A 26,749-nucleotide genomic window follows, 5' to 3' on the forward strand; every position below is an offset into this window, starting at 1 on the left:
AACTGATAGTATATTTGATTGCAATTATATAGTTTAAAGCTTTCTTCTTTCTCTGTGAAGTATAATGAAGATGGTCCTGAGACAATGTCTAGTTGTCTAGGTGAAGTGGCTCAGTGTCTAGCTAATTCCATGGAATGTTAATTTGACTTAGACCCTAGTAAAGGTCAATTTAAATGGTCAAGAGTGACCACAATGGAATGATCTATGTTTTGTTCTTAATGAGTGTTTTGTTCTGTTTAATGGATAACAGATGTGTAGGAAGGAGGAGCTTGGGGAAGTGAAGTGTATGTATAAGCCTGTCTCACTGTGGAGGGACAGCATTAACATTTTACTAACACTGACAGGCCTGTCCTAATAAACCAAGCTTAGAATGATTCTTGACTCCTCTCTAGTTATTAACAGAACCTGACCACTGAAGTTACGTAGTAACAATTGGCGTCACGTTGGTGCGGTGTTGCAGTTTGACCAGGTAAGCAGAATGTGTGTTGGTGTTATATTATGCTTTTTCTGCTTGCCTTTGTCATCTCACAATGTCTAGTTGTCTAGGTGAAGTGGCTCAGTGTCTAGCTAATTCCATGGAATGTTAATTTGACTTAGACCCTAGTAAAGGTCAATTTAAATGGTCAAGAGTGACCACAATGGAATGATCTATGTTTTGTTCTTAATGAGTGTTTTGTTCTGTTTAATGGATAACAGATGTGTAGGAAGGAGGAGCTTGGGGAAGTGAAGTGTATGTATAAGCCTGTCTCACTGTGGAGGGACAGCATTAACATTTTACTAACACTGACAGGCCTGTCCTAATAAACCAAGCTTAGAATGATTCTTGACTCCTCTCTAGTTATTAACAGAACCTGACCACTGAAGTTACGTAGTAACAAATACTAAAATGTTTTTTTTTTCCAGAGAGACAATCTCTCCTCTACTCTACTCTACTCTACTCTACTCTACTCTACTCTACTCTACTCTACTCTACTCTACTCTACTCTACTCTACTCTACTCTTCTCTTCTCTTCTCTTCTCTTCTCTACTCTTCTCTTCTCTTCTCTTCTCTTCTCTCCACACATACATTTTAGAATCCCATTGTATAGTCCCTGATGGAGTAGTGTTATAAATCAGTAAGTGATATTTGAGTTTATTAACACATTAAATCAATACAGAAGTAGAGCCTACTTTCTTGTAATTTTCGGCACGTAACCAGTCAGTACTGACTCACCCCTAAAAGTCTTATTGTGACTTATTGACCAAACAGTTAACAGTCACAGTCTCTGCTGAAAAAGTCCACTTACTTGCTACACGTGAATTACATTTCTATTTGATGTCTAGGAATTCCTCCCATTCTGTCAGCTCAGTGCAATTACGGACCAAAAAATATCATGCACCAGCATGCTCTGTCCTAATTAAAAGAAATAAAAAGTGTAAATTATTCATGGGTTGGTAATCATGTATAGTTATCATCTCCAAGGAAATCATCATTTAGTGTGTGTGTGTGTGTGTGTGTGTGTGTGTGTGTGTGTGTGTGTGTGTGTGTGTGTGTGTGTGTGTGTGTGTGTGTGTGTGTGTGTGTGTGTGTGTGTGTGTGTGTGTGTATATGTCACAGTACGATTGGAGAACCAGTACGATTGAAGACAGAGCGCTCGTTTTTAGGCACGGGGCTTCGGGGCGAGGCGGGGCTTTTCGAGACAGGGTTTATTAGCGAGGCTCGCGAGGAGGAGGAGGAGAAGGAGGACGCGGCGCTGCGAGGCGGGGGTTTATTACGCGAGGCTCGCGAGGCTCCTCCTCGCGAGCCTCGCGTAACAAACCGTCCTCGCTTGTCCATGACGGAGGCGCGCCGACTCAGCAGAGCTTGAGGTCGAGGAGGCGCGCCCTCGCACCTCCAGGCGCGAGTGCCCGCGCTGACCGGCCGATGCTCTGCTGAGTCGACACAGCACCGTTCGAGTTGTAAACCGATAGGGACAGAATAGTTCTTTTCATGGATCACTGTGTGTGTGTGTGTGTGTGTGTGTGTGTGTGTGTGTGTGTGTGTGTGTGTGTGTGTGTGTGTGTGTGTGTGTGTGTGTGTGTCAGGGAGAAAGTAAAACAAAAGCCAGAACACAATAAAAGTATCTTAACAGTCCTGCTTTCAATAAACCAAAAAAAGCATGAGCGCGTGCGCGTGTGTGTGCGCTTGTGTGTGTGTGTGTGTGTGACTGTGTGTGTGTGGTCGTGGCCATATATGTTTGTGCACAAGCCTGGCTTGTGGCTCCCTCTAGTGTTGCTTCTACAGAATTGCTGGGTGGGTGGTAAAAACGAGCGAGCTTTCTTCAATCGTCCTGGTAACATACTGTAACATATACACCTACGTATATATATACATATATATATATTAAAAAATTATATACATTTTTCTTTCTTTTTTTCATCTTTTTCCTTATCTTATCTCTCAGCTTAATCGTCCCTAGGCTATGGGATAAAAAATAAGACAAAACGCCAAATTATGGGAGTCCATGACGTCCAGATACACAGAGATGTGCACTCTACTGAGCGCATTTTTTGTTCTATATAAAATTGGTACATGGTAAAAATTTGGTAATTCTAATTGTAAAGTCATACTTAAGTTGTTGACATATTTTTCTGATTGTCTCAAAACTGAATTTTATTCTATTTTGTGCGTGCGTGGTGTGCGTGCGTGGTGTGCGTGTGTGGTGTGTGTGTGTGCGTGCGTGTGCGTGTGTGTGTGTGCGTGTGTGTGTATGAGACAGAGACAAATGGCTTGACCCCAACAGACACATTGTCAGGCAGACGGTTGTGTTCTCATTGCTTCTTACTAAGCTGAATGAATCACCTCTAGATGCTGGACCACAATGGGAGAGGAATTCACATTACACAATGGAACCATTTATTTCAACACTGCAATCTGCATATTGAACTTTAAGCTGCTACAATATAGCAATATTGCTCGTGGTAGCTCCATGTTTTTCCTCTTCCTGTTCTTTTCCTCCTCTCTCTCTCTCTCTCTCTCTCTCTCTCTCTCTCTCTCTCTCTCTCTCTCTCTCTCTCTCTCTCTCGCCCAGGTGCAGTCAGTCCACTGATAGGAAGCCAACATTCAGAGAGTAAACTTGTTGGTGTTTCTATCTGCTGACAGGGACCAGCAGAATAAATGCTCTCTCAGCCCTCCTACACCTCCTCCTCCTCCTCCTGTTCTCCTGCTATCTGTTTCCCAGGCTCCTGACATCCCCTGCTTCTTTATCCATTCTTTAAGACTAGCTCCCTCTCGCTTGTTCTGTTCCTTCTCAGTGTGTTCAATTCCTTTCAATACCTACGCTATTCGTTTGCCAGCTTTCCTCTATATAAAATTGTAGTATTTTTTTCCCCAACCGACACTTCTTTTTCTAGTCTGTCCTTGATCTCTTCTTTTGATTTTCTGTATCTTCTTCTATGATTTAACTATGTGTGTTTCTGTGTGTCTTTCTTTGGCTTTCTGGTTGTGTGTGTGTGTGTGTGTGTGTGTGTGTGTGTGTGTGTGTGTGTGTGTGTGTGTGTGTGACATCTCTATGTCCAACTTATAGCTCCACTTCACTCTATACTGTAATGCAGGGGTCTTCAACAGTGGGTCCGGGATCCCTAGGGGGTCCTCAGAGTTGCTACAGGGGGTCCGCCAAATCTTTGTGTGAAATGATTGCATTTTTACATTAACCCCTTGAACCCTAGTATCCCTTTTCTTAGGGAGAACTTTAGCCAAAAATAGCAGATCTACAAGCTCAGGTTAAGACTTAGACAGGGTCCATTTTCGAATTGCAGCCTCCTGAACGGGTATCTTTAGGGCAGTTTTGAAAGTGAGTAGGGTTTTACACTCCTCCTTTACTCCTTTGGGTAGGGCATTCCACATTTTTGTTGAATAGCATGAGAACGAGTTAATTCCCTTTGTTGAGCCAAATCTGGGTTGAACATGATTCGTGGAGCTGCCTCTAGTGTTATGATCGTGAACTTCATTTACGTTTTGGAAGTATTTTGACAAATACAGGGTGATCCCAATGTTGTGGTGTATCTTGTAGACCAGGCCCATTGTAAGTTGCTTTACTCTGTCCTCAACCCTAAGCCATCCAATCCTAGCAAAATGAGCAGGGGTTAGATGGGTTTTGTGATTGAGGCCAAGAAGTACAGTAGCCTTGTTTTGGGATGTTTGGAGCCTTGTTTTTAAGGCCTTGGTGGTGTTGTGATCAGTGGTGGAAAGTATCTAAGTACATTTACTCAAGTACTGTACTTAAGTACAATTTTGAGGTATTTGTACTTTACTTGAGTATTTCCAATTTCCAATACTTTTACTTCTACTCCACTACATATCAGAGGCAAATATTGTACTTTTACTCCATTACATTTATTTGAAAACTTTAGTTACTAGTTACTTTTCAAATATAAATTATGATATAATGAAACATACATTAACCACTTCAGCCCTATTTTATACCTAGGCTATTTGAAAATAGCAGATCTACAAACTCACAACGCGTCGCATCGCGACGCGTTGTGAGCTTGTAGATCGGCTATTTTCAAATATTTAGTATTTTTACTTTTGGTACTTTAAGTACATTTTGATGCCAATACTTTTGTACTTTTACTCAAGTGAATTTTTCATTTTGGATTTTTACTTGTAACAGAGTATTTTTATATTGCAGTATTGGTACTTTTACTTAAGTAAAGAATTTGAGTACTTTTTCCACCACTGGTTGTGATACCATGAGGAGCATGCATAATCGTGATAACCTTGTATGAGGGCCCCAGCAAGAATCTAATTTTGAAAATTCTGAAACACAATTTTATACAATATAGAGGGGGGGGGGGGGGTCCCTGCTCTCTCAGCTAGGGGGTCCTTGGCCTGAAAACGTTGAAGACCCCTGCTGTAATGCAACTCAAAGCATTTCCCTTCGATCTTTTATCTTTGTCTGGTTGTTATTTGGCTATGGAGTGAAAAAACGATCCACAGCAGAGGCAGTGTTGATTTTGACAGCAAACTTTTATTACGTTTTAGTCACAGTCTTTTGAATAAAATTGCGTGTGAAAATTGTGTCAGTTTGGGAACCACTGGGTTGAGATGGGGCCCTCAGTCTTGTTTTTCCTACTAAAGAGCATATGTCAGTCATGGCAGGTGGTTGTTCCATAAACTTGTTTCTGCTCAGTGTGAGCCTTGTGCTCTCTGCTGCTTAGACAATCGCCCACAGCTGTTTGTCTGCTCATTAGCTTATGGCTAATGGGGTACACACAAACAACACACACACACAACACACACACACGCACGCACGGATGTGCACACACACGCACGCACGCAACACGCACGCACGCACGCACGCACGCACGCACGCACGCACGCACGCACACGCACAGGCACACAGGCACACACACACATACGCACGCATACGCACGCATACGCACCAGTGGTGTAAAGTAACTAAGTACTTTTACTCAAGTACTGTACTTAAGTACAATTTTGAGGTACTTTTACTTTACTGGAGTATTTCCAATTGTCTATACTTTTACTTCAACTCCACTACATCTCAGAGGCAAATATTGTACTTTTACTCCACTACAATTATTTGAAAACTTTAGTTACTAGTTACTTTGCAGATATACATTATTACATTATAAAACATACATTAACAAATTTAGCCCTATTTTATACCTAGGCTATTTGAAAATAGCCGATCTACAAGCTCATAACGCGACGCGTTGTGAGCTTGTAGATCTGCTATTTTCAAACATTTTAGTACTTGGTACTTCAAGTACAGTTAGATACCAATACTTTTGCACTTATACTCAAGTAAATTTTGAATTCCGGACTTTTATTTGTAAAAGAGTATACTTTTACTTCAAAAAACGTACTTAACTTAACTTTACTAAGTAAAATATTTGAGTACTTTTTCCACCACTGCACATATATATGATATAGACATCAAATTTCAAACAGCAGAGGGTGCTGTTTTTCATTCTCATTTGGCTTTGGGTTCCCAGATTGGGGAACCACTGCTTCAGTCCACATGTTTAGAAGAAGATACAAGTTCTACATTTACATACTACACCCTAAGAATAAAAAAAACACCAAAATGTTGTCATTCATTATAAAGTTTATTTCTTTTTTAATTCAAGCAGTTCACTTATTTTCAATGAACTCTTCTACAGTAATTACATTAAAGTACAAAACTCTGAGAATGAAATATTGTTATTCCTGCACATTAATGAAGTAAAATGTTGACTTTAACTTAAACTTCAATGACTTCAATGACTATGTTCGTAAAAGTTGTGTTGAATGTGTTGTAGTAGAGCTAGTTGTGTGGCTGTCTCAGTTTCACTGTTTAACTTTCATTTCACTAGATTTGCGTCACTGAGAAACTCCTCCTTGTACTGTAGTTGTTAACCCTTCACATCCTCCACTCCTCTCTGTCAGTCTCTTTCTCATTCCATCCCTCTCCTCCTCTCATCCTCTTGATCTCTGCATTTGTACGTAATTACAACTAAAGATTTCTATTAAAGAAACTTTTTTTTTTTGCCCCGGACGGCTCGCTTAGCCATCTGGGCACCTAGGCTGCTAATGCCGCCTGACAGCGGGTTGCGGGTTCGATCCCCGACCTTTGCTGCGTGTCACTCCCCATCTCTCTCCCCATTTCCTATCAGTCTACTGTACCTATCAATAAGGCAGAAAAAAAGGCCCCAGAAATATATTCTTCTTTTTTTTTAAAACACATTTTCATCTTCTATCATTGATAACATGCAGCTCAGAATCATTGCATTCTTATTTTCAATGAACTATTCTACAGTAATTACATTAAAGTACAAAACTGTGAGAATGAAATATTGTTATTCCTGCACACTAATTAAGTAAAATGTTGACTTTAACTTAAACTCCAATGACATAAAATAAAATAAACAATCAAGTCATTATACCAAAAAATAAATGTAGACTAGATTTCATCGGTCTTACAGACAGGAAATACAACAACCCCTTGAACCCTGTCCTTTCTATTTTGGCCATGTCATTATAAGCAAGAAAATTAAACTTTTTTTTCTAAAAATGTTTTAAAAAAAGAAAAAGAATATCCCCACTTTTTTCCTCTTTAAAAAAAGATAGCATATCTACAAGCTCACAACGTGTCACGCTGCGACATGGATCTTCTATTTTTTTAATAGCTTTAGTATAAAGTAAGGTTTAAGTGGTTAACCTAATACATATATCAATGGAGAACTAAATTACCATATGAGTCTGTAGTTCACACATGTACAATATGTTTCTTGTCTTTCATTAGAATGCATCTGTTTGGACTTTGGAACAACAGTTTAAATGGCTTGATTTGAAAATACAGTTGAATTAACCCTTCAATGTACACATTTGTTGTCTTCATTGAAAACTGACTCAGGATTAAATGAGTCTAATCTGTGTGACTGACAGGAGAGAAGATCAGAGGAGCAGAGTTTTTACCACCTTCGTAGTAACATGGGTTAACAATTGGATAGAGTTTGTCAGTGAAGGTGCAGCCAGTGAAAGAGTAGAGATTAACTCTGGTCTCCACATCATAAAAGGAGACCAGACCCTCCTCATAATCAACAAACACTCCCACTGTCTGGACCTTCTCTGTTACAGGGAGGAGGACACGAGGGTCAGTAAGAGCCTTGAACTCATTTCTATTTCTCAACCATATAGTCCAGTAACCGTTGTTGGGACTCTGTGGGATAATTTGTTTCCTGTTGATGGACTCACTGGCCACTCCTACAATCCAACCAGTCTTCCCTTTAACCTGAACCTCATAGTAAAACCTTCCCGAGGAGAGGCTTTGTTTTCCTAAGACACGTGTACTTTCAGAGAATCTCTCTTCGTTGTCTGGGAGATTCTTCTTTACGTTTCCATGACTCACTTGTTTTCCATCCTCAGACAGGATGAGTTCACAGTGTGCTGTATCAGGGTCCAGAGTTATATCCACTGCATATTGTTGGATTATCCTCAGCTCAGCAGCATCACGTAGCCTCTTCTCCATCTCTTGACTGAGTGTCTTCAGAGCGGTCCTCACAGTCTCCACAAATGAAGACTGGTGGACATTGACCTGGGTGGGTGGAGGAGTGTTGATGGATGGGAAGTTCTGGAGGAAGTGGAGGTGGTCTTCAGTGTATCTGAGCTGCTTCAGCTCAGAGCTTTTCTTCTTTAACTCAGTGATTTCTTGTTCCAAATCTTTGATGAAGCCTTCAGCCTGTTTCTCTGTTGTTTTCTGCTTCTCATCAATCACATCAATGAGCTCAGCATGGCATCTCTCTATGTAGCTGATCAGAGCAGTGAATACCGGCACACTGTCTGATATCTCTCTGTCTGCATCCTTCTTACTGAGTTCTACTGAATGTGTGACCTCCTCAATCTTCTCTTGTCTCTCCTTGATCATCTGCTGAACTTTCTTTCCCAGCTCAGCCTTCTTTCCTTCATATGCCTCTTTCAGAGATACAATTTCATGTAACTTGTGATCTGACTCGGTGCAGAACTGACAAACACACATGTGGTCAGTCTTACAGAACAGCTCCAGAGGCTTGTCATGTTTCTTACACATAATGCCTTCCAGGTTCTTTACAGGGTCGATTAGTTTGTGTCGTTTTAAAGCTGTGAGTCTCTGATGAGGCTCCAGGTGAGTCTCACAGTAGGAGATCTGACACACCAGGCAAGACTTCAAGGCTTTGAGCTTGGTCTCAGTACAGACGTCACAGGACACTTCATCTGGTTCAGCAGGTTTTTGGTTTGTGATGGAAGCTTTATTCAGCTGCTTTGAGTTCCTGAGCTGATCAACCATCTCTGAGAGAACTTTATTAACAGAGAATTTTGTTTTCTTAGAGAAAGTTTTCTTACATAGTGGACACTGATGCACATCACTAGTGTCCCAGTAATGTGTGATGCAGGTTTTGCAGTAGTTGTGTCCACATGGAGTGGTGACTGGATCAGTGAACACATCCAGACAGATAGAACACAGGAACTGCTCTTCAGACAGGAGAATGCTAGCAGAGGCCATGTCTACACACATAAAATAAATAAAAACAATAATAACTTCTCACAGCTCAATAGTTATAAATCAGATCGGCAATAGAGCACAATAATGTTGACAACGATATACGATATACTATGCTACTGTACTCCCTGAAACAATAAACTGGGAAATGTCAAGGAATATATATATATATTTTTTTTTATATATTATATTATATTATTAAGGAATATTATAATAGGGGAAGATCATGTCTGGATACAGTTACATCTTAATTATCAGTTACTGAATATTAAGTCCTTATCTGCTGTACTCACCTTTTCACTATGTTCGTAAAAGTCGTGTTGAATGTGTTGTAGAGCTAGTTGTGTGGCTGTCTCAGTTTCACTGTTTAACTTTCATTTCACTAGATTTGCGTCACTGAGAAACTCCTCCTTGCACTGTAGTTGTTAACCCTTCACATCCTCCACTCCTCTCTGTCAGTCTCTTTCTCATTCCATCCCTCTCCTCCTCTCATCGTCTTGATCTCTACCACATTAGGAAGAGAGGAAAAGCTTTTCATTTCAGGCCGGCCATATCTTAATGGGGAGAGAGTAAACGGCCCATTAGACTTACCGTCAATTGATTGAAACACATAATTCAGACAAATAGAAGAACAGTGGAATTTCAGGCACTTATGTTATGTTGTTTATGTTATCCTGTTAATGTGAGGTCTTTATAGACATATGATCTCAGCTGTCTCACTGCTGTGACTGTATTTTACTTGTGTGTGTGATACATCACTGAGATGTCAGTCAACATTGCTTCACTCCTTGTAAAAGTTAATTATTCACTGGACTCATTTTCGTGCTAAGCAGGTTCAATGGTGCAGAATAAAAAATATAAACATTCTGAATGTTTATATTTTACATTCAGATCATTACATGTATGTTCTATTTCTATTGAATTATTGTCTATGAGGTGGATAGAATATTGACTGAGAATAGCTTCTCAAACTATCGTAGGCCTATATTTCCTCTGTGGTTATACAAGCGTACCACTTTAAACCTTTGGTTATCAACCCTGTCTTTGATAAGTCCTTCAGATATTGTTTTAAATCACACTTGTTTTTTTACACTGGAGGCTGTCATGTGACCTGAAGTCATTGAGTCTTAACACCATGTATCTGACCTTTAGGGTTAGGGTTCTCAAAGTGGGGTCCGGGGAGCCACAGGGGTCCTTGAAGGGGTTCCAAGGGGTCCCCGGCAAAATGTGTTTGTATTATCAGAATCAGAATCAACTTTATTGTCACATCACAGATAACAGGTGTAAGGAAGTGGGCGAAATGTGTTTTTGTGCAAGCTCCATCGTTTGAGGTATTTTCTACTTTAATGGAGTATTTCCAATTTTCAATACTTTTACTTCTACTCCACTACATCTCAGAGGCAAATATTGTACTTTTAGTTACTAGTTACTTTGCAGATTTACATTACTTGTATTATGTTTTAAGACATACATTAACCACTTTTGCCCTATTTTATACCATAGCATAGGCTATTTGAAAATAGCCGATCTACAAGCTCACAACGGCTTGTAGATCTGCTATTTTCAAACATTTTGTACTTTTACTTTTGGTACTTTAAGTACATGTTGATGCCAAAACTTATGTACTTTTACTACATAAGTAACTACATAAGTAACATTTTGAACACAGGCCATTTACTTGTAACAGAGTATTTTAATATTGTGGTATTGCTACTTTTACTTAAGTAAAACATGTGAGTACTTTTTCCACCACTGACGCACGCACACGCACGCACACGCACGCACACACACACGCACACACGCACGCACGCACACAAACAACACACATGGCCGGACGCACGCACACGCACACACACACACGCACACGCACACACACAGGCACACACGCACGCACGCACGCACGCACACGCATACGCATACACACACACACACACACACACACACACACACACACACACACACACACACACACACACACACACACACACACACACACACAGGGGTACTTATACACAAAAGCAAGGCCTCTGTGTTTTCCCATTGACTGCAGATGCAGCAACCAGGACACCTATGATCAAATTATCTTATTATGACACAGCCATTCTTGGGCTGTTGAACAAGGACACACCGACCTCTGTATAACACTCTGAGATACACACGTTTGTGCAGTGTGCTGTGACAGATATCTTGACCTTGAACAGTAAAAATACAGTAAAAGAAAATCGTGCATGGCCTCAAATCTGTATGAGATCATAACCCTGCAATTATACATGACACCACACAGACTGACTCCTCGTTAATTTGGAAATTCAACAGATACTATATTTTCGCTGTAGGCTGACAGCTTTTCTCTCTGTTCTATGTAAAAGTGTCTTGAGAGAGCTTCTTGTGATTTGGCAATATAATAAAAATGTATGCGAATTCAAGATATCACTTATTTCTAAGCACCAGCCCTATTTCTCTTCCTTTACACTTTGACTGGGAGCCGGCCGTATCGAACTCCACTCTGTGTATTATTTAGACTCTTTGTTGATTTCCATATCCTGCTTTGTGGAGGAAAGATAGATGGTCCATTTAGTGGCTTTATTTCTTAGCTTAGTTGTCGCTGTTTTCCAGCTGTTTCAAACGGATTAGTTTATAGAGAGAAGTGCTGACTCACTATGATTGGCTCAATCCATTCTCCTGGCTTTTGCTGTTTTTGGCTGGACTACTACTCTGTTTGAAGTATGGTTTTAATAGTTTAACCCTGTTATATAAACATGTTGCTCAGGACAATTACTCCCCATGGCAACAATAGCCTAAAGGTTTACCTTACCTTTCCTCACAGTCCCACTGTGTATTATATTTTGCTTGTCAGCTTTAAATCTCCAATAATCTGTATCTTCACAGCTCGCCTCAAAAGAGATGCAGTAAAATTAGTCCACACCAGTTGGAAAAGTGGAAAAGTAAAAGTATCAATACTGCAATGTAGAAATACTCTGTTACAAGTAAAAGTCTGGAATTCAAAATGTACTTGAGTAAAAGTACAAAAAAGTATTGGCATCAAAATGTACCTAAAGTACCAAAAGTAGAAAGTACTCATTATGCAGAATATCCTGTTTCACAAGTTTTCAAATGTATAAAAGGTAGACTAATCTTTTGAAAATAGCAGATCTGCAAGCTCACAATGCGTCGCATCGCGACGCATTGTGAGCTTGTAGATCGGCTATTTTCAAATGGTCGAAATGTATATAGGGCTGAAGTGGTTAATATATGTTTTTGCAATATTAATCAAAATCTACAAATTAACTAGTAACTAAAGTTTTCAAGTAATTGTAGTGGATTAAAAGTGCAATATTTGCCTCTGAGGTGTAGTGGAGTAGAAGTAAAAGTACTGAAAATTGGAAATACTCCACTGAAGTAGAACATTTTTACTTAAGTACAATACTTGAGTAAATGCACTTAGAGTTACTTTACACCACTGGATACTGGTCTATTTAGTGGCTTTATTTCTTACCTTAGTTGTCGTCCTGTTTAGTCGCTGTTTTCCAGCTGTTTCAAACAGATTAGTTTAGGGAGAAGTGCTGACTCACTGTATGGTTGGCTCAGAAGTGCTGACTCACTGTATGATTGGCTCAATCCCTTCTCCTGTCTTTGGTTGTTTTTGGCTGGACTACTGCTCTGTTTGACGTCTGATGATGATGAGCTAAGAGCCATGGTTAACATGAATAATATCCTATATCATTGTAACATTATTATGACCCAAAAAACATAATAGGTCTCACTCAAACTATGGATTGGTTTGAAAAGTCCCTGTAGGAAAGATTGATTTACAAACTAAATTCAAACATCCATGACTTATTACCCATGATGCAATCATGTATAGACCTTTGCATCATGGCAGAGTTCCTGACCTTTTACATATGAGGAAGCCTGCCTGGGAAGAAGGTTATTCAGGAAACAGTCATGAGAAAGCTCATTAAATGGTGAAAGAATGGAACCTCTCTGTCTGTCTGTCTGTCTGTCTGTCTGTCTGTCTGTCTGTCTGTCTGTCTGTCTGTCTGTCTGTCTGTCTGTCTGTCTGTCTGTCTGTCTGTCTGTCTGTCTGTGTGTGTGTGTGTGTGTGTGTGTGTGTGTGTGTCTCTCTCTCTCTCTCTCTCTCTCTCTCTCTCTCTCTCTCTCTCTCTCTCTCTCTCTCTCTCTCTCTCTCTCTCTCTCTCTCTCTCTCTCTCTCTCTCTCTCGTACTATCTTTTTCTCACCTATTCTATATCACAATGTGATCCCCTGGCATGAATACATGTTTCCGCCTTATTTCCAATTTATCTGAGTTCTGTTTTACGCCTGAAGACATGCTTAAAGCTCCTGTTGTTCATATCATTACTCACTAGGGATGAGTGTGTGCGCGCACTCGCGTGAGAGAGACCTTTGGATGATTTGTGCTTCTAATCAATATCTTGCAATATCTTCCTTCTCTGACTCCCATTCTCCTTTACTTGTAATTTCCCTTCTTAATGTAACCCCCCTCTCCTTCATCTCACTGTTTCTCTTATTCCACAAATAACACTTATCAACGGACGGTGAAGGATAAAACATTTTGCTGAGAAAACCTAAATGTCTCTGGTAGACAGGGGACTGAGGGGAGGCTTTGCAATGCCTTATACATGTTAATACCTCATATACCCATGAACATCACATCATGTAATATGTTATACTATTGCACTTGTAATGACGACAGACCTTTTATCATCATAAAGGTTCACAAGCTCTGTCATACAATAACTGTGCAAGGCTCTAAAATATATATTCTGCAGGAGCAGTGTAGAGATGGAATGGCATGCTGAGGAACACATTGGCAAAACAGAAATTGGCCGTAAATGGCCAGATGTCCCCCCTGGCTATGCATTGATGGCTAAGAGAAGCATTGAGAACTGTCAACAACACATCCTTTTGATAATGGTGTGACAATACATGCATTTTACATGTTTATTATGAGTAAAGAGGTCAAAGTCAAACCATCACTTCCCATGGACTGCTGATCCGAATGTTGGAAAATGTGTACAAATCTCCGATCTGTGCTACTGGGGGTCCCCGGAACAACGTATTTTGAGATGGGGGTCCGCGGCCAAATACATATAATTTTGGGGGTCCTTGATATGGACAAGTTGGAGCACCACTGATATAGCAACATATCTGTTAGGATTTAGAAAAAGAAAATTTAGATAAGTATTTGACCGCGGACCCCCATCTAAAAATGTTTTTTTCCCAGGGACCCCAGAAGCAAAGATTTGAGTTACAAAAGTTTGCTTTAAAAATATATATAAAGATTTTTACACATTTTCACGTTTTTTCCCCCAAAAATAGCAGATATACAAGCTTATTGCGCGGCACCGAGTTATGAGCTTGTATATCTGCTATTTTTGAATAGCCAAAGAAATCCAAAATGATGCGTTCCCGCATTGAATGGGTTAACATGTCCCAACTCCCAAGGCACAGCTGGACACCTGGAATCTCTCATGGCACAGCCAGTGTGCCTCAGCACACCGTTTGAGAACCAATGAGCTATTGGAAGCGTGTCCACATCATGCAGAAACACCATTTGTAATACTTAAATGTGCACTTTTTTGAGAAAACAAATTTTGGATGTAGATTATAACAGAAAATAGGCCGGTGGCACAATAACCTTTTTTTTTTTAAAGCCTCATCTCTCTGTACTTTCTCACTTTTCTATAGTGCTGATAAGCGCTGTTGTAAGCATGCCAAGTGTGTCGACTACAAGACTTGAAAAAATCCCAATATCGCTCCACTGCTCAAATTATACAACGATTTATTTATTTTCTCCCCTCCTTGCAATCTGTTGTCGTCGTGCTGAAGGGGTGAACAACATCACTTCACAGTCGAGTGCAGACGATGGTTCGCAAATTAAAAGATATTTCACCTGGAGGGGATTCCCCGACAAATCTACTCTGTTGTCTCACAAAAACGTGTGAGAAATGTGAGAATTGATTGTTTCTTTACAATATAAAATGGCTTCATATTAATCCCCCTGCAGGCATTATGAATGTAGGCATTCATACAAAGAGACAAAACAGAGCTTAGTTTGGGGACTGGTATCCTATATACTTTTTACTTTACTGTACACCCAGGCCTGGAATTTCATCATTTTAGGAGCAAGGCCACTTGGCCTTTGGTGTTGGCCATTTTTTGAGGGCACAAGAAAGAGACAGAGGAGAAAGTGGTACAGTCAGCTGGGGCATTAAGGCCTCTGTGGCCTCAGGGCATGCCATTCTTTTGAAGGGCACAAGGCCAAACTGAGGGGCAACGACGGCCATGGCCTTCCCTGAAATTCCTGCCCTGCTTACACCCACATACAGGTTAAAAAATAAATAAATACATCTAAGTGAAAGGGAGAATTATATGTAAGACAAAAGTGCCCCTGTGTTTTTTGCTATGTGGGGGAAAAAACTAAAGAGAATTGAAAACCAGAATCACAGAACATAAGAGCAATATTACAAATAATGACGAGTTATTTAACTGTTTTTTAAAAATCAAATTATGTGGTTGTGGTGATTGTGGGAACTGTAAAATACAGGTACTCTTTATGTATAATATTTAAATATGATTGCATTGTAAATGATAGTCACTAATGAGACACAGCTATATACTATCTATCGTCTTATGTTTGAAACGCTGAGGAAGGCCTATACGTGCCGAAACGCGTCCGTTTCTCGAGGTAGACTGCTGTGCTGCTGTGCAAACCTCTATTAAAGAATAAAGAATCTATACTCAAGAGAGTGCGGATAATTATTTCACTACTCCAAAGCAGTGAAAGAATTATCCTGCCCTTTACTCTGATTTTGCACTTGTAAATGTACACTTGCTGTCTGTCAAGCAGTCAGAAAGAGTGATGGGTTCATTTCTATATATATGTTTTCATTGTATTAAATATTACATAATATCAAAGGTACCGTCGTTTGTTTGAGTTTTGGGCACATCAGTGACTTCTCAAGAGTATACAGTGAGAGCAGAGGTGATATATTATATACCTCTCTCAGTGTTTAGTTTAAAGGATTGTTTCAGCGAAAGCGCCAATAAAGCCTGTATGGCCTTAATGACTCCTCCAACAATAAGAGGAGTGGAAGGTATTGATGTGTGGCTTCACAATGAAAGCTTGTATTGCTTTATTATCATTCACGTTGTGCTGGAGATGGAGACAAAATCTGCATAGAGATGGAAAAAGTCACTGAGTCACATTGTCTTTGCAAAAAGAAAAAAATTAAACTAATTGGAAACTTTATCTTTGCTACACGCCCAAAAAAATAAAGAAACCCAGTGACTCTGCAGAACCCCATTAAAACTTATTTTTACTTTTACAAGATTATATCAGCTAACGCAAACATAACACTGAATCATAACGGTGGGTTTTGGTGTTATGTGAGAAAGTGTTAATTGTCTTGTGATTGTTTCAGAGAGTTAGGGAAATAAATGTCTCCACACATTGAGATATTATATAGATGTGCTAAACAGCACAAAGGAATATAAATTAGCCTTAAAGGACAACTTCACCCATTTTCAACCTATCTTTATACAATTGGTCCTCAATGCTCATTGTAATACATGTTTGTCTATTCAGCTGCGGCTCAAGACTGTGACTGCGGACCGGGCCTCTCCATGGAGCACGACCGTGGATTTTTACTATATTACACTATGCCACTGACTACACTATACTGTATATTATCTTAACATTCTTATATTATACCATTATATACTGTATACACATTATTGTTGTACTATATTATATTATCATATACTATCTTGCACTATTATATTTGCTACTATTGTTATTGTTACTACTTGTATCTCTTTCTGTCTCTCCTCTGTCTCTCCCTCTCTCTCTCTTCTTTCCCCCGACACGGTCGAGGCAGAAGGCCCCCACCCTAGAGCCTAGGGTCTGCCTGACGTTTCTTCCAGTTAAGGGGGAGTTTTTCGTTGCCACTGTCGCAAAATTGCCTGCTCAGGGTGGGACTGTCGGGTCTCTGCTCTACATGTAAAGTGTCTTGAGACAACTTGTTGTGATTTGACACTTTAATAAAATTGAATTGAAATTGAATTGAATATTCACTCTGTGTCTCAGAGGAGGGCTGTGGACAGTTCAGAAACCCGCTGCTACGACCCTGGGGTGACGGGAAGTCCAACCTAATAGAAACTGCAGGCTTCCTGGAACGTTAGCATGCTATAATGGAAGCCATTGTTCTCGTGTTAATACAAATCTAAATACAAAATCTGAAATCTTGTTTGAAAAAAATATCTGCCTAACGATGATGTCACTAGTAGGCTGGTTTCTGAAGTGTCCACAGCCCTCCTATGAGACACAGACCAAGTAGAAAAAATGTTTTACCATTTTATCATGAGCATTAGTGAGGACCAATTATATGAAGATGAGTTGAAAATGGGTGAAGTCGTCCTTTAACCACTTAAACCCTAAAATCCGTATTGTGGGGAAAACTTTTGCAGAAAATGCTTGAGCATATTTACAAGCTCACAACGTGCCACGTTGCGACGCATCGTGAGCTTGTAGATCGGCTAATAATAATAATAATAACAACAGCTTTATTTCCACCACTGACAGAGGCAGTGTTGATTTCGTCGACTAAAACTATGACGAAAAATGTTCGTCGACTACCTTTTTTCACTGACGATAACTAAATGAAAACGATATAAAAACTAACCTATGATGACTTAAGACTTAAGACTATTAAGACTAAATATATTGACAATTTCGTCAACAAATAAAACTTGACAAAAATGTTAGGGAGGGACTAGTGGAGAAGAGATCCAGTAGAACTAAAAGACAAGTCATTTTATGTTTAGTTGCGCTCAGGTGTCGCGCTCTGAAAATAGCAGATCTACAAGCTCACAGTGAGCTTGTAGATCTGCTATTTTCAGCATGCAACCAAGTGTAAAATCAGCTATTACGACGCCATCAAGGCACCGCCAAAATATATTTTAGTCGACTAAATCAACTGTAGATTTAGTCGACCATAATCTTATGATATTTAGTCGACTAAAACTAGACAAAAACTAAAACATTGACTAAAACGAAATGGAATTTTATTCAAAAGACTACGACCAAAACTAAATCAAAATTTGCTGTCAAAACCAACACTGGACAGAGGAGGAAAATACAGCCGCACAATAGGCTACAACATGGGGGTGTCTCATGTGGCGGTGACACATAGCGTGTCCTCTATTCACTATCTCAGCTGGCGAGGGTCAAAGGAAGGGAGATTGTTTTGTGGTCTCAGTGCGGAGAAAACAAAAGCTGACAAGTTTGTGGAAACTTTTAACCCATTAAGACCGAGAAGGCAAGATGCATCTGTGTAATTTTAAGATGTCTTATTTGCTATTCAAAAATAGCAGATATACAAGCTCATAGCACGGCACCGAGTGCCGTGCTATGAGCTTGTATAAGGATAAGGATAATTCCTTTTAACAGGTCGTTCATGAAAGTCCTTGCGGTCTTGTTTCCAATGAGAACCTGTGAGCAATTGGGGTTAAGAGTCTTGCTCAGGGACAAATTTCATATCATCGGCACATATGCTGGGATAGCCTGGAATCGAACCTGGGGCAACCAGGGCCAGCTGGTACCCTAGGCGGGCTCACTAACCACTCAGCTATGGCCGCCCCTATGTATATAGGTATATCGTATATATATATTGTATATCTGCTATTTATTTTTTTATCGTGAAAATTTGTGCAAATCTTTGAATATATATGTTTTTTAAAGCGAACATTTTAACTCAAATCTTTGCTTCTGGGGATTCTACAAATACCTTCTAAATCCTAACAGTTTTCTTTAATAACCTGTGTTGCTATAATATCAGTGGTTCACAAACTTTTTTCATGTCAAGGACCCCCAAAATTATATGTATTTGGCCGCGGACCCCCATCTCAAAATATTTTGTTCCAGGGACCCCCCCAGCAGCTAAGATCTGAACTAAAAATGTGTATATATTCAAAGATTTGCACACATTTTCACGATATAGCAGATCTACAAGCTCATTGCGCGGTACTCGGTGCTGCGCTATGAGCTTGTATATCTGCTATTTTTGAATAGTCATAGAAATCAAAAAATGACACACGTGCTGCGTTCCCGTTCTTAATGGGTTAAGGAGCTGCCTGTCAGGGACAATAATTGGTTTTGCTGCCTGAGGTGGTGCTGTGCTGCTGAGCTTAGAGAGACTCCGTCTCTTTAAGACAGCTGGATCCTCAGCCAGAGCTGGATGTGACTGACAGGCCGGAGGTACAACGTTAGACTCGAGGAACAATCGTGTGTGTGTGTGCGTGTGCGTGTGCGTGTGCATGTGCGTGTGCGTGTGTGTGTGTGTGTGTGTGTGTGTGTGTGTGTGTGTGTGTGTGTGTGTGTGTGCGTGTGCGTGTGCGCGTGCACGTGGGTGTGGGTGTGTGTTGGGGGGCTGTGTACCTAGAAAAGGTGTTTAGAATACAACCACAATAAATACTACTAATCATGTGTGTACTGCTGCACTATCTACACTGTGCTGATCTCCGTACTTTCTTTTTTACATAATTGATTGTAAAAATTGGAATGTGACTGAGTAGCCTCTTGCAGAATTATTTTCCCCAGCTGTACACATTCATAATTGAATTGTATTGTTGTTTGTAACATCGTCACCTTGCTAAACTAATGGCCTATGTCATTTTAAGTTTTTCAGGAAAAATAAAAAACTGATCCAAAACAAAACTATATGATATTTCTTAATCATTTCACCCAAATTATGACTATTAAAATAAAAATATCACTGTCTGTCAGTTATGTAACATAAGAGATGTAAATAGGTTTAAATAGGATTAAATCTGACTTAGGCCAAAAGAAAATGTAAACAAAATGGCCTAAATTAGTAAATAATTTGGCCTGAGTCACAAAACAATGTGACAAAAAAAATGCCTATTTTTGCCTAAGTCACACTAGGGAGTTAGGCCATTATACTAAAAGGGGAGGGAACAGCCAGATCCTTTTCAATTAGGAGATGGTCGATTTTACCAGAGGTGGCCAGTGTCATGAGGAGCTGACTTAGGCAAAAATATTTTTTTCCTCAAAAAATTACTTAGGCCATTAGTTTAGCAAGGTGATGACATGTAGATTTCCAGTCACACAGAAGGTGCACATTCTGTTGTGACTGGAATCCCTTTTAATATCATTTTGCACAGGAAGACACTGTTATGGGGGAGCGGCCTGTTGAAGCCTATAGCTATGTAGTTGGGTGATTGGTGCCTGAAGATTGGATTGAGGGGTGCCTGTAAATCCTGTTAGCTGATTGATTAGTAGAACATGGGGGGCATCTTGGGTGGATTGCCATTATACGGTGGTTGATCTATTACAAAATGGAAGGGTGGAGTCAGATCGATAGGAGTGTAGCTGCCATGGGGAGAGGTTGTGGTTCATTTAAGTTGTTGGTTTTGTTTTTGAGTTGTATTTCTGCAGTTGTAAATGTTTTAATTTTTTGTTGTCCTGGCCTGAAAACCTTTCCCCCCCCCCCTGCATGCTCACCTGCGGTTCCATTTTTGAAATGTTCATGTTTTTTACTGACTTTGTGCCCATTCACACATCCACTTTGTGACAGTGTAGCTTGGTTTACACTGCTGTGTTTACTGGTGTCGGGAGAAGGCACTGATGATGTTTAGAAAGCAGAGATCAGGTCTGTGGACCTGCTGGGGATGTTGGGTTCAAGGTTTTCAAATTAGTTTGAACAACTAAAGTAAAGAGATTAAGTCAGAGACAGACCTTCACAAACACAGAGCCGGGGATTAGCCTGTGTGGCCCATACAGTCTAGACTAGGCCTATCTATACTGTTTCATATCTATGCAAGCACCATGCAGTTACCCGTATGTTATGTTATTCTGCAGGGGCCAACCAGGGGCCGCCAGGGGCCTGTCTGTTGATTGACAGGTCTGTTGTGCATCAGAGCAACCAAACGAATTATGATTAATAGCTCAGTGTGTCTGCTGGATAACAGACTGTAGGGCCATGAAATTATCTCCACTTACTCACAGTTATTACAGTTCTGCCACTGTTTGTGTTTTGGTTTTGCTCGGGTAGATGCTAACTGTCCTACAAATATGATAAGTTGCCATGGTTATATAATTTTGAATATGAAATGGCTGCATCATTCGTCACACGGAAAACAAATACCTCAACCTGTTACTCACATTTCCCCCCCCCCCCTGTCAGGTGACTCAAACATACTTATGACAGTGTCAATTGTGTGCTTGATCTGAACATAAAAGGCAGCGTGTCATACTAAGTTTTCAGGCTGGAGTCCCCATAATGAGGGTTAAACAACACTTAAACCCCACACTAGTTGAGTATTAGTGCCCCAGGGATCTATGCTAGGGTCTTTCCTGTTTTCACTTCCAGGCCCTGACACACGATAGGCTGAAAAGACGTCCTTGAGGGCCTGTGTGTTTTGTACACACCACACCCGTTGGTGTTAGACATCCAGTAGTGGTGGATGTTCACCAGTGGTGGAAAGTAACTAAGTACATCTACAGTAGTACTGTACTCAAGTAAAATGTTGAGGTATTCTACTTTACTGGAGTATTTTCCAATTTTCTGTACTTTTACTTCTACTCCACTACATGTCAGAGGCAAATATTGTACTTTTACTCCACTACAATTATTTGAAAACTTTAGTTACTAGTTACTTAGTAGATTTTGATTATTATTACAAAACATACATTACCCACTTCAGCCCTATATGCATTTCGGCCATTTGAAAATAGCCGATCTACAAGCTCACAATGCGTCGCGATGCGACGCATTGTGAGCTTGTAGATCTGCTATTTTCAAAAGGTGTTTAAACATTTGAAAACTAAAAGTCCGGAACTTTGAATTCCGGACTTTTACTTGTAACAAAGTATTTCTACTTTGTATACTTTTGCTTAAGTAAAAAAAGTTATTTTTCCACCACATGTGGCCGTTCACCCAAATTAGTAATAATGGGCAGCAGAGGTGTGGAGAGAGCTCTCGGTGAGCTCTCCGTTTGGCTGTTCAGAGAGGAACACAACATGCAGGGCACACAGATGCAATGTTGGCCCGCTGTATAAAGTGCACTCAGTTTGGAAAGGGATCAGCTGGGAATGCATCACAACTCCATGTCATTTTAAATGCCCTAAACTTTAGGCATTTAAAAGCATCAATCTAATGGCCAGCTGCCTGAGTGCTTTGGTTCTCTGAAGCTTGATCTGTCTGGCGGCCACCATGAGCGACACACCTGTGCACAGTACACCTCATCTATTTCATTAAAATCTGATTACAATAGTATTTATTTAATATTTTTTTAATAATTTGCCTTTTGGTTCAACCCAGTGTGTTGTCCACAGCAACATCTATCTGTAAATGTGAAGTCAGTGTGTGTGTGTGAAGTCAGTGTGTGTGTGTGTGTGTGTGTGTGTGTGTGTGTGTGTGTGTGTGTGCGCGTGCGTGCGTGCGTGCGTGCGTGCGTTGACAATTTCATCAACAAATAAAAACTAGGCTATAATGTTAGTGAGGGTCTATTGGAGAAGAGATGCAGTAGAACTAAAAGACAAGTCCTTTTATGTTTGGTTGCGCTCGGGTGGTGCCCTCTGAAAATAGCAGATCTACAAGCTCACAACGCGTCGCCCTGCGACGTGTTGTGAGCTTGTAGATCGGCTATTTTCAGCATGCAACCAAGTGTAAAATCAGCCATTACGACGCCATCAAGGCACCGCCAAAAATACATTTTAGTCGACTAAATCAATTAGGCGACTATATTCTTATGATATTTAGATGATAAAATATGACTAAAACTAAATGGAAATTTTATTCAAAAGACTATGACTATTGCTGTCAAAATCAACACTGCTCAGTATGCAATGAGTATGAACAGCAGAAAGAGACTATGAGGTCTCACCTGCTACTTACATTAAGCCTGAGTTGTACTTGGTTACTTGTGCATCGTGTCTCTTAACGAAAAAAACAGCAGATCCACAATGTCACAACTTGTCACACTGCAACATGTTTGTGAGCTGGTAGATCTGTTATTTTTGGTGCGCGACACCAGCGCGCAACTAAGTGCAACAGGGCTTGCCTTTTACATGTCTGTCCCCGGCAGATATTGAGCATGAATCTATTTAACCAGGCTTGATGCAGACAATGCTACTCTGGACTTTTGGAAGGTCCATCAGCTCTCCCTGCCTGATCAGCAGAGACAACCATCCTGAGGTGCAGGCAGTGGTGGAAACTAAGTACATTTACTTAAGTACAATTTTGAGGTATTTGTACTTTACTTGAGTATTTCCAATTTCCAATACTTCTACTTCTACTCCACTACATCTCAGAGGCAAATATTGTACTTTTACTCCACTACAATTATTTGAAAACTTTAGTTACTAGTTACTTTTCAGATATAAATTATTACATTATGAAACATACATTAACCACTTTAGCCCTATTTTAAACCTAGGCTATTTGAAAATAGCCGATCTACAAGCTCACAACGCGTCGCGATGCGACGCGTTGTGAGCTTGTAGATCTGCAATTTTCAAACATTTTAGTGCTTTTACTTTTGGTACTTTAAGTACATTTTGGTACCGATACTTTTGTACTTTTACTCAAGTACATTTTTTATTCAGGACTTTTACTTGTAACAGAGTACTTCTACATTGCAGTATTGATACTTTTACTTAAGTAAAACATTTGAGTACTTTTTCCACCACTGCAATCTATACAGCAGACTCCACATTGACATTAGTATGTCTCAGTGAAGACATGATGTGTTCAAAGTCCCTCTCCCGTAGCCTGGCTCCAGACCATGAATCGCTCAGCCAGAAAGAAAATGAAAATTCAGGCTGAGTGTCAGGCTACCACTCCAGTGCAAATGTCTGGGAAGTTCCACATGCAAACTGACATGTACAGTCAGGGATGGTATGGTGAGAGTTAAGTGTACATTTTGCCATGCTGAGAGTTAAGTGTACATTTGACAGGCCAAGGTTTATGAGATCTATGTTCATTTATATTACTCCATTCAATGTTTTGATCTCTTATGACAGGAAGGGAGATGTTGTTACAGAGTTAATCAATGGCTCCACCCTGTGGTTAAGTCCTGTGTGTGCGTGCGTGTGTGTGTGGTTTAATGAACCATGTATATGTATGTGTATATATATATATATATATATATATATATATATATATATATATATATATATATATATATATGTATATATATATATATATATATATATATATATATATATATATATATATATATATATGTATATATATATATATATATATGTATATATATATGTATATATATGTATATGTATATGTATATGTATATAATATGTATATAATATGTATATATATATATATATATGTATATATTTTACATCCTGTACACAAAATAATTCAGCAAAACTATTGACATTTCTTCTTAAAGTAGAGCTCTGTAAGGTAAACTGTACATGATGGAATGATGTTTAATTCAAATAAACATCTGCCACACATCTATATCTATGTGATTTGAGTTCATTTGCGTGACATAACAAATATATAAATTATTATGACATCATACAGCATGGCATTTTTATATGATGAGCAGAGGATGGTATTTAAAATATTACAGATGCTTTATGAAAGCACAAGATTGTGAGGTAAACTACACAGTAAATAACACCTGGATGGTATGATCTCTATTACCCATTAAGACCTGGAACGATCTGTGTCACTTTAGATTTATTTGGCTATTCAAAAATAGCAGATCTACAAGCTCATAGCGCGGCTCTGTGCCGCGCTATGAGCTTGTAGATCTGCTATTTTTGAAAAATCTTGAAAAAACACTTTTTTGATTATTTTTTTTCCAAAAATCTGTTAGGATTTACATAACATTTTTAAAGTATCGCCTCAGGTCTTAATGGGTTAAATTCAATGAGTTTTCTCTAATCCTTTCAGTATGAATTTGTCTTTAATCAGCTGGACTGAGGTGAACAGCCCCCACAATGAGTGACTGACAGAGATCCTTAACCACAATTAACCCTGTTGGCTCTATTTAGAGCAAATATTCAAAGACTTTTTACACATTTTCATATAAGATTTGTCTAAAATAGTGAAAATAGCCGATCTACAAGCTCACAACGCTTCATTGCACATTTTAAGCTTGTAGTTGTAGATCTGCCATTTTCCCTAATTGTCATATGATAAAGTATAGGTCTTTAGTGGTTAATGTAAATCACAAAACTACATCCTGTGAGTGGGTGTAAGGCTGGTATGGAGCAGTGATTCAACTGCAGTCTAGAGAGACCTATGTTTAGACAAACTGCTGTAATGCTGTATGTTTGCTTTAGTCAATCATTAATGTTAAAAACCACAACCAAGCCAAGAGTCTTGGTGTAGTCATGGAATTTTAACAGCCACATTAACACAATTACAAAGCATACCATCACAAATATGCTACTTCATGGATGCATAATTAATAAAATACTATCTGTGTGGGTGCCAAGTATTATAATTATTGTTTTAATCCATTTCATGTGAAACACCAGCGATAGAACTCCAATACTCCATGGTAAAATTAATGTATTTTGCATGACTGCCAGGTAATTGTGGTGTATTTACCAACGACTACATTAGAATAGCCTGTCTAGTGTAGGTTCACTCTGCACACATTTATTAGGACAAGGTTTATGAGATCCATGTTCATTTATAATACTCCATTCAATGTTTTGATCTCTTATGACAGGAGGGGAGATGATAGTGTCTTGTCATTTGTTAACCAATGGCTCCACCCTGTGGTTGTGTCCTGTGTGGGCACTGAACCATTTATGCATCCATTTTACATCCTGTATACACAATTCAGCAAAACATTGATTTTGGACTGATTTCTAATGAAAGTAGACTTCTGTAAAGTAAGATTGTTATCTTGAATGCTTATTTTCTGCAGGGAGTTCACTGTGAATGCATGACCTGCCTAATCTACTACATAGTATTAGCAGAAGGCTAGATTTTATTTAACAAATGCATTGTTTTATAGCTATTAGGCCCATTTGAGGCTCAGGCTATGATATGTTTTGATTGAAGTACAGTGGTACGATTTTAGTTATGCTAAAGGGAGAACACAAAAAGCCCTAAGGGCTTGTTTCTTTTGAGGTCCTGTATTTCTGCTTTTGCATGTTATGACCACATTGAATAATATTCATTAACATTTTGAACTAGACCAGTGGTTTTCAACCTTTTTCGTGTCAAGGACCCCCAAATTGACACATTAGCCCACCGACACCCATTTTAAAAGATATGCCTGGGACTCAACCATTTTGATTTCTGGGGTGTCCTAATCTACACTATTAGTGTTCATTTAACTCTGTGAGTGTACAAATGGAATCAAATGGACCGTTGGTCCATTTGGTTCCATTTGTACACTCAAGAGTTAGACACATATTTGGTCCTTACCTATTCATTTGACTGGGGACCACCTGGAACCCCCTCAGGGACCACTGGTTGAGAACCACTGAACTATACTGTTGTACCCTGATGGATGATTTTAAATATGTCACAGTAAAGAGAAAAATACACCATTGTTAGGCTCCACACTCTGTCCATGGCCGTAATATCGATGCAGTTCTCTCCTGCACGATCCAAAGCACTGCAAACAAAAAATATCACCACAAGAACTAAAATGATTGGATCACTCATTAGCAATGGGCTAACAAGAAGGATTGGATCACACAAGA

General features: G+C 39.5%; 1 protein-coding gene across 1 annotated transcript; it reads right to left on the minus strand.

Moving 5' to 3' along the window:
• Positions 1 to 6,187: 6,187 nt before the first annotated feature.
• On the minus strand, positions 6,188 to 9,466 carry LOC308092932 (E3 ubiquitin-protein ligase TRIM21-like). The gene is made up of 2 exons (XM_080439087.1): positions 9,299 to 9,466; positions 6,188 to 9,010 (listed from the first exon to the last, which is right to left on the minus strand). The coding sequence occupies exon 2, from the start codon at positions 9,006 to 9,008 to the stop codon at positions 7,395 to 7,397; it is 1,614 nt and encodes a 537-aa protein (XP_080295213.1). The 5' UTR covers positions 9,009 to 9,010; positions 9,299 to 9,466; the 3' UTR covers positions 6,188 to 7,394.
• Between the last annotated feature and the right edge of the window lie 17,283 nt (positions 9,467 to 26,749).

Source organism: Gymnoscopelus braueri (assembly GCF_963280865.1).
Source record: "Gymnoscopelus braueri genome assembly, chromosome: 10".
Lineage (NCBI taxonomy): Eukaryota > Metazoa > Chordata > Actinopteri > Myctophiformes > Myctophidae > Gymnoscopelus > Gymnoscopelus braueri.